The sequence below is a fragment of the Buceros rhinoceros genome, unplaced genomic scaffold, assembly GCF_000710305.1.
Source record: "Buceros rhinoceros silvestris isolate BGI_N320 unplaced genomic scaffold, ASM71030v1 scaffold11818, whole genome shotgun sequence".
Taxonomy (NCBI): Eukaryota; Metazoa; Chordata; class Aves; order Bucerotiformes; family Bucerotidae; genus Buceros; species Buceros rhinoceros.
Genome location: NW_010425131.1, coordinates 10,625 through 19,794, shown reverse-complemented (window position 1 = coordinate 19,794; position 9,170 = coordinate 10,625). Strand labels below are relative to the sequence as shown.

Below are 9,170 nucleotides of genomic sequence, written 5' to 3'. Positions count from 1 at the left end.
GTTCCATGGGGGGAAAGGAGATGGGTGTTAGGAGAGGAGAGGGGGCAATGTGAGAACAGCCCTTCTCTTTGGGCTGGCTGAAAAGGAAATGTAGGAGTGTAGAGGTTTTGGTTTTTTTTTTTTTTCTGCTGTTCTTTCTTCCTATGAAGCCTTAATAAACAAGGAGAAACGACTGATGACATCCTCTAACTCTACCTTTTGAAGTACAGGCAGACAGCTGAATTTTAGGAGGTTAAAAGCTTGAATCTTGTGCAAGAAGAAAAGCAACTGTCTATTTTAATCCGGTTGCCTTTAGGGAACACAGTGCAGAGGTTTGTCATGTCGTGAAGTCCTTGGAATTACTCTGGTCTCCTCAAGACTGTGTCTTTAGTTCCTGCTAAGGAGGTTCATAGTTATTGTTCTTCATATTCCAGTGTTGCTGTGCGTGGTGGCCATCACCGATGGTTATTGCACAGGCTCTTCTAGTCCTGATAATAGTGCTTGAAGGTGAACGTTCAAAAATTTATGAGTGAGTGGAGGAGGATACGGAAACAAACTGTCCTTAAACTCCAGGGTTTTATGAATTTTTTTCACACACAAAAAAATGCGAAGCTGATCCTGTCGCAGATAACAAAGTGTGACAAGCTGCAGAACGAACCGTGTGTTTGTGTCGGTGATGAATGCGTTCCAGGTTTGTCAATCCTAAGCTAAAACACAATGAAATTGCCACACGGTGCTTGCGCGCCGCGCCGCTGCGGCGCAGCCTGCCGGGCTGCCTCTGCCGAGAGCGAGCGGTCGTGTCTGAGAATCTTGGTTCTTTGCATTTGCAGCACAACGGAGCTCTGGCAGAAGCCTTTGGAGCAGTTCCCGTCTCTTTGGTAAACAAGTATTTAGGTTTGTGCGAATACGTATTTAGGACTGGTGTACGGTTTGCCCAGGTAGATACGTATTTTAGCACACGTTACACTTCTCCTGGTATGCGCAGTATTTATTTGATTCACCGCCCCAGCTCCGAAGGAGTGATGGTCTGTCACATAAATACAGGTTTTGCCATGCATCCCAGTTTGGAACATGCATAATCATTCCTGGCCAGACCCCCTGGGCTTGCTGCGGCCTGTCATGTGATGACTTCTGATTGATGGGGCATTAATTTGATGCAGATGGTGGTTATTGGGCGCTGCCTTGGCCTGTGGGTTAAGCAACCTGAGCATGTGCACTCAGCCTGCATGGTACGCTCCGTCGGGAAGGGCAGAATGATTCCCCAGACGCTGCTTGTCACCGGGAGGCACCGAAATGTAACCTGGCAGTTGGCACCGCTCCTCTCTCTCCCCCTCATCCACCTCGATCGTTCGTATTTCTCAAGGCAATGTCTCATAGATCTTAAAGGGACACTGTGGCTTTAGAGCGCTGAGCTTTTTCCTTCCTGTCTGTATTTAGCTGCTGTTTTTTTTTTTTTTAATGTTTTGTGAAGTTTCAGTTCTGAGCTCAAATGCTTTAGTGTTTTTCAGGGAAGCGAAACAGTTCTAGTTCTTCATTTCCCAAATAAAATTGAGGCTCAGGTCCTTCCCTGGTTTTTAATCGCGGCTGTTTGCTGTAGTCAGGTACCACGGACCCTGCGGGGATGGGGCTTTCACTGGAGGGGTGTTGCCTGGTGTTCGCTCCAGAGGAAGTTCCAGGGGATGGTTGCTGAGAGAAGCCAGACCCGCTGGAGGTGATACCCATTTTCTCCGTGTTTAAATTCCTTCTGATCGCCCTCAGCAAGGGGGGGATTCGCATGGGATCTCTGTTCCTGGAAGGCCAAAGAACAGCATTGCCCAAAATTTCCTCGCTCTGTAAACGCTCTGTGACAGGACACGGTCCGCGTTTATTTGTGCTGCTGTTGCACTCAAATGGTGTGTTTTTAATATGGAAGTCGTGCCAAAAAAGAAGGGGGGGAAAAACTTAAGAAATAACTATTTTTGCCTTCAACTTTTTCTCTTTGTACTCATCTGCATTTGCTTCCTTTTAAATTTGGTGAGGTCTGTGCTCTGTACGCCTCAAACTGGCTTCTCCTTTTTTAGTAACCCTGTGGTCGAGCCCACTGGCATAGGAAATTGCTTTTCCTGTTGACCTTCCAGGCACGCCTGTATTTGCAAATTGTGCTGCCTTTTGGGGTGGAATCGCTGTAACAGCACAAGGAAGAGTTTGAGACCTCCTGTTGTTTTGGCATTAGGAATATTCCCAGTTCTGTGTGGTGGAACTCGATTGTTCAGCGTTTGCAGCAGAGATTAAACCAACATGTTTGAATGTGAATTACTTAGAATTGACTTGAGGTTTCGAAGTTTTCACGCAAGAAACTGGAGCAAAGCACCGTGGTTTTCAGGGCAGAGAGTGCAGTAAAAAGTCACTGTGCTCTCTTGCTCGTCCCATGTTGACTTAAGCAATGTTCTGCTGCATATAAAGTGTTGGCCCCGAAACGAGAAAATAAACAGCGCAGCCGCTTTGCATTTTAAGGCAGGTTGTGTGTGCACAGAGGGAGAGGAGATCAGGATTTGCTAAAGAGAAGAGGGTTTAAAATAGCAGAAAGAGTCTTTAAAAAGTTACTACAAAACAAAGCATTTAAAAATACACGTAAAACTTTTTAGAAATACTAATTTAAACAGCCAAAGGCCTACAGTTTAAAAAAAAAAAAGGAACAAAGATGAATGTGGAAGCCAGATGGTTTCCCGGCTTGGCAGACAGGACAGTGCATTTGCCACGTGCAGCACCTGAATGGAGGAGGGAGGAAATTTTGGATTTCCAACCAGATGGTGTTGAGGGACTCAGCAAAGCTGTTCACATTGGCAAGGAGAGGAAGACTGCGCAGCTTTTTTTCCCCAGAGACCCATATATTGCTGCTGAAGTATGAGCAGAGGTTTGACCGCTCGGTACTTCCTTCCCACCACCCCCCCGCAGGTACACGCTGGGAAGGGCTGCTGAAAACGTCGGAGAAATTGTCCAGTTTAGCCTGGGAATTCATCTTCCCCGTCTGTTCTCTGCCATCCTCATTCACTCAAATCACTTGCTGACAAGTAACCGCTGTCAGGGTATCGGCGTGGGGAAGATTCAGGGTGGAATCAGCCCACCCAGTTCACCGCACAGCCTCAGGGAAATGAAAATCGCTTAAAAAACACCGGATGCTGTAACTTTTTCTAGACAGAGGAGGAAGGAAACTGCTTTTCTTTTAATTCTATCAGTGTCCCCTTAAAATAACGATGCTGAAAGGAGGAGTGAAAGGAAGTTTTGAGAGAACGTGGCGTGTTTGATGAACGTTAGGCTCACGGCGCATCTCCTCCCCGCATCCTTTGCCCTTACAGTTCAAGCTCTGGTTGTCAGCATGTTCCTTCCGGATGCCTGCTGCATGCTGCACCGAGGGGATGGAAACCGCCGGTGCCGGCAGGCTCCCTGCCACGCTCCCGGGTGGTGGTTTAGAGATCCAAAGGTTGGAGAGCAGTGCTGCTTTATGAGAGGGCAGGTCCAGCCTGGTCTGCCTCCACTTGTCTCTGATCTCTGCTAGAAGAGAGAGCCTTGGTAAATGCTTTCCATGGCTGTAGTGAAAAGGTGGTTGGAGGAAAAATTTATGTGGTTACACTTGTCCGTATCTCTTTGAGTTTCGTTCCTTAGAACAGCTCAGCCTCACGTACAGCGTGGATAGGTTCTGGGCAGACTGCTCACGCATGAGGTTTTCTGCTCCTAACTCGGTGTGTCTCTCTCAGACTCCTTTTCAGTCATCGGGGCTGGACACAAGCAGAACAACTCGGCATCACGGTCTGGTGGACAGAGTGTATCGTGACAGGAACCGGCTCGGCTCCCCGCATCGACGCCCTCTCTCCGTGGATAAACACGGAAGACAAATATCCTTTGATTCCCGAGCTGGCAGTGAACACCTGCCTTTCCAACAGCACCACAGCTTCCACTTCTTACAGTTCCCTCTTTCCTCCCCTCATCACCTCTCAGTGGAGTGGCTTCTCATCTCGGTTCATGTCATCTGCTGCTTCTGAACTGTCAGCTGCTCTATAAATACCCACCGTTCGGTAAAGTAAGCGTTTACCTCCCTGTTTCCTCAGCTCTAAGTGGGGATAATGATACACGTGAAGCGAGAGGGATTGAGATCCTTTGCTGGAAAAGGCGAGGCAGCCTTGGTGGAACTGGGTTTCCCTTCAGAACGGAGTAAATCCAAACCAGAATAATTCTTTGCAGTTCACTGTGCATTTTATTACAAGTTGATTCATCAGTTTAGCATTTGCCAAGTGCTATTTCTTTGTGCCATTTGCGAGAATGAATTAGCTTATTATTTCTGACTTAATTCTGGCTTAAACTGTGCTGCAGTCAGACTGGCTCGCTGGGGCTGCAGGGGGTGTGCGAGGGGGAGAGTGGAGGGATGACAGCATCGCAGGGAAGGGTTAGAAAGGGAGGAGGATGGTTGTCTTGCTGCTCAAACTTACAACAACCTGGCTAGTACTTTGTTTTGAGCGTCCTTTTGAAGTCAGTTTGTCCCCAGAGGGGCCTGCGTGTGAGCTGAGTGGTTCTGACAGGGCAAGACGAATCACTCCTTAGGAAGAGATTTCCAGTAGCTGAGAAAGTGGTTCTTCCCCTTAACCGATGGGGTCACGTGGACAGCTGTCCGTACGGCACCGTGTACCTGTCGCCTCCGTCAGACACGAGCTGGAGAAGGTCAGTAGCACAACCCTGTGTGTGTGTGTGTGTGTGTGTGTGTTAGTATTTGTCGGTGTTCTCTGATACTACAACACCCTCCTGTGCAGCGAAGGTGTTCCTGTTCCCCCCAGCAGCTCCTCGTCTGGGCTGCCACCCCTTCCCCCCATCCAGAGACAGACTTTTTCTTCTGCTGTGCTTTTTCTTTGAGATGACCAGCAGAACTGAAGTCTGTGTACGCTGCTTTCAACTTCAAACCGGCTTTATTTGATCATGCATAATCTTAACAAAGCGTAAAACTTGTTTCTTAATGGTGGCACCCAATTTATCCTGTACTCGATCCCATTATTGAAACAATTGCTCTTCAAACTCCAACTAATTGGTGCTGCAAATCTGTTCACAAGGAAATTGTGCCTCCTATGTGCCATGTATAGATTATGGGTTTTTTAATGCAGCACATTCAGGTTTTACTGAGTTGGTTACATTTGATGAAACTTTCTTTTATTTAGAGGAACTGATAATAAAAAAATTGTTTTTTGCCTTCCTTTCAGGACAAATTCCGATTCCGCCTTGCACCAGAGCACTATGACTCCAGCTCAACAAGAGTCCTTTTCCGGAGGGTCACAGGACATGCAGCAGAAAAGGGGTAAACAGAGAAAAACAGTAAAAAATATTTGTAGCATTCAGAGCACTGTACTTCAGATGATGTCCATGTGTATTGGTGTTCATCCCCCCCTACAAATACAGGTACACATAACACTCTCTAGGGTGTGTTCAGGAACACAGGAATGGGAGCAAAGAACCGTGCTCACACTTCTGGGTGCTGAAATCCCGAAAAGATTTTACAAAGCTGAGACAGAACGTTTTCCTGACGTTTTCCTGACCCTGTGTTCTGCGGTTCTCAGACCCTGTTCCATGGGGAACAGCGGTCTGGGCTCATGGGACTCTGCTGGTTTGGCAGCTCTCGGTGGTTTATAGTAACTTCCAGACAAGTGTAGAGACCGTGGTTGATGGTACAACATCGTACAGCAGCAAGACTTCATCTAGATCTTATTTCTGGGGTTACCCTTGAAGGAGATGCTTACAGACAGTACCCTGATAACATTTCTTGTTAGGAGCCAGGGCAGCCCAGCTCAGCTCAGCCCCGCTCAGCCCTCCAGTAGCCCAGAGTCCAGCCCAGCCCTCCGGCACTCCCCGAGCTGGTGCCCTCTGCTGGCCCCTTTTCCTGATGTCGGGTCAAGAAACGCATTAAAAGCTCTTAAATCGGTGCAGAGAAATTTAATCTTTAACCACCCACCCAGAGACGGGGGAACATGCAGCGCTCCTGTGCGTACGCACTGTCCTGCAGCTCTGCCGTGTACTTCTGGAGCTGATAGTGTCTCCTCGCTCATAAATACAATTTGGGGCTCTCCTGGTGATTGTTTTTGAGATGTTGATCTCGTGGCAGTAGAGTGCCACCGTTTCCTGTTCATTGATAATAGGTTACCTCAGAGTTTTCAATTGGTTGAATTTCCAATCTGAAAACGTCTGACTGAGAAACTTAATATTACAAAATGATTCCTTTTGTCCTCATTTTTCAGTTCTATTACTGACTGTCCCGGGAATGGAGGAAACCACCTCTGAGGCAGACAAAACCCTCTCTAAGCAAGGCTGGGACACTAAAAAGGTGGGAATCTCCTATTTCAAAGTGGGGAGTTTTTGTTTTCTAAACGTATTGAGGTAACTGATGCTGTCAGCAAGGTCAGCCAAAACAAACGACTTGCAGCGGTCAGAGGTTAAATGCTGCATTTGTCAACAAAGTGCTAAGTGTTAGGTCAGAAATGGCACTTTATACACAGGTGTGCATGGACATGGTTGATTATTTCAGGAGGACATTAAATTTGAGCCTTGTTGGACCTATAAAGCAACAGAAGTGACAAATGTCCTCGAAGAGCTTCACAGAGCTCTTGTGTAGAAGAAGAGCTCTTCTACAGAAAAGTATTGGATTAACGAAACTGAGGAATTGAGATCTATCTTAAGTGTTACTTTCCAGCAGAACCTTTGCCTTTAAAAATGTCTTCCTTTTATTTTAGAGTGGGTCATCAAGGCCTAAATCGTGTGAAGTTCCAGGAATCAAGTAAGTTCTGAGCAATTTTTTTTCAAGAGCATTGAGATCTTTAAAAAAGGATGTTGTAATTGAATAGCCTCTTGCTTGTGAGTTTTCTGAAAAGCCCTTAGACGGTCTAACACCGCCGTAGACACAGCCAAGAGATACAAGCCTCTCTGAGCCACCCTCTGGCTGTTCCATCTCCGCTCGGTCTATCAGAAATACAATACATAGCTCTGTATAGGGCACCTTCCTTTTTAAAAAAGGTTTTATAAAGATCCGTTCAGGCTGAAATGTAAATCGAGATCTGTCTTTTATTTTTCATCTCCCTTATTTTAGCATCTTTCCATCAGCCGACCAGGAAAACACTACAACGCTGATTCCTGCTACGCATAACACGGGCGGCTCCCTGCCAGACCTGACAAACATCCATTTCCCTTCCCCTCTCCCAACACCGTTAGATCCTGAGGAATCCACATTCCCAGCCCTGAGTAGCTCCAACAGCACCGGAAATCTCGCTGCCAACCTGACTCACTTGGGCATCAGCACTGCCAGTCCGGGTAAGGTCCTGCCTCCGCGCTGCTCCCGCGCATCGTCCGTAATGGGTCACTTGGCTTAAATGATGGAAGTTGCGTCGCCGAGCGTTCCTGTTTTGTCTGAGAGGTCATTGCACGTCACCGTCGATTGACTTCTCTTTATACACAGGTTTTACCAAGCCGTTTCTGTACAGAACGGTGAGGAAGCTGTATTTAGTTACAGAACTTACAGATGATCTTACGAATCGGGAGTCGGAGTTGTGTTTTTGGGGGTTTTTGGACTTTGGCAGTATTGATGGTTTTATTTTTTCATAAACCCCACGAACAAACGTTATTTGCCGTGCCGGCGGTCTCTGACGCACTGATCACCTGGTAATTTCAGGGTGCGATTTAACGGCGAATAGCTTCAGCAGGTGGTTGTTATTTTTTAAACCATTTCACTGGCTCTCACTGGAACAGTTGTGCAGGGGGTTACGTTGTTCTGTGGTCACTGACAATTGCAGTCTGATGGTTCCTAGAATAGCTGTATCCAAAAATACCAGTGTGTTTCCTGTGGCAGGCAGGATTCCCTTACCCACTTACAAACCCTCGTACACCGGGAAAGGGAAACAATTCTAATCAGGTTACCGTGGTGTTTTGACGGAGCAGTTATATTTAAGAACGGAGCAAAGAGGCAGTTTAACCGTTTGAGTACGGGATCGATCAGCAGCTTTCAGCATCCTTTAAGGGGTGTCTGCTCTCGGAAGAGACTCTGTTCAGAGTTGCAGGGATGGCAGGACTTGGTGAGTCTGTGCTGAGAGCACGATTGTGTCTATGAAGAGAATCAAACTACTCACATGGAATCAGGCCAGATGGGGCACTGGATGTTTTGCGCTACCCAATTAGCAAAGTAAACGGTGTAAACTCAAACTGGTGAGTGTATAATTGCTTTGAAAACATTTCCTAATCTATCAGAGGCAGATCGAATTAAAAAGCCTTGCTCACTGAGTTTTCTGCTTCTCTTTGGAGACTCTCCCATAGTTTAATCATTGGTGTAGTCAGTGTTTGGTGCTTTTTGGACCATTTTCCCCAAACCTTCTCTATCATCCAGCCCTTTAGCAGCCCACGTGAAGGCTGTTGAACCTTTTCCAGGAGCTCTGTGTGTTGTACAGGTGTGTCCTTGGCAGCCCCAGGAAGAGGTGGGGAAACAAGGCCCTGTCAGGCGGCAGCGGCCTGCCCGCAGTTGAGGAGCTCACTCTGGTGTATTTGAGCTTGTCCGTTGGCTGAGACGTTCCGTGAGACACGCTGGTTCAGAGAACGTGGCAGGGGAAGCCGGGCAGTCTGCGGAATTTGTGTGGATTGAGCCAGTTTGCCTGCTGGCCCCTTGGCAGCCGGACTTCCTGGCTCCCTGGCAGCCTGCCTGCAAGCCCTGAGCGTCTGCCAAGCACCCAGGAGCTCGCAGGCTCCTTTCTGGCAGCTCTGGGAGAGCAGCTCGCTAGTGAGATTGGCCTGAAGTCACTTTCCAGGGTGGCTCGGTTCCTCTAGGGTGAGAGAAAATAGGGGAGGTTTCAATACTTGCAGATTTTTGCCCTGAATTTGAACAAAATTTTAATTCTTGAATTGTTTATCCCTACCCCCTGCTCGGTTGTGGCTCTTCAGGGTGAAGGCTGTTTCCTGCCCTCCTTGGTGCTGGTATGCATTAAAAATGGAGCACTTCCCGTGTAACCAGTTTTTCTTCTGATTTTCCATTAAATAGGCGTTTGCTTTTACAATACCCCAAATGCCCTCTGATTATTCTGGTTATGTGACCTGTTATCTTCTTCTCGAAGTCAGAGCCCTCACAAATAGAGCAGACCGGGTTCAGCGTGTGGTGTGGGAGCGATGCCTGTGGCTTCGTAGGCTTAGTCCCCCAGCCACCT

The 9,170-nt window shown here is 47.4% G+C and overlaps 1 protein-coding gene across 1 annotated transcript in view; it reads left to right on the top strand.

Moving 5' to 3' along the window:
* Window positions 1-670: 670 nt before the first annotated feature.
* The window catches only part of CRTC1 (CREB regulated transcription coactivator 1), a gene marked incomplete at its 5' end in the record, with an annotated part of 18,803 nt that continues 10,303 nt past the window's right edge, over window positions 671-9,170 (top strand). The window contains 7 exons of the mRNA XM_010141034.1: window positions 671-857; window positions 3,714-3,851; window positions 4,610-4,671; window positions 5,202-5,296; window positions 6,231-6,316; window positions 6,723-6,766; window positions 7,076-7,296. Coding sequence (XP_010139336.1) covers window positions 671-857; window positions 3,714-3,851; window positions 4,610-4,671; window positions 5,202-5,296; window positions 6,231-6,316; window positions 6,723-6,766; window positions 7,076-7,296 — 833 coding nt within the window. The remainder of the gene's footprint in view (window positions 858-3,713; window positions 3,852-4,609; window positions 4,672-5,201; window positions 5,297-6,230; window positions 6,317-6,722; window positions 6,767-7,075; window positions 7,297-9,170) is intronic.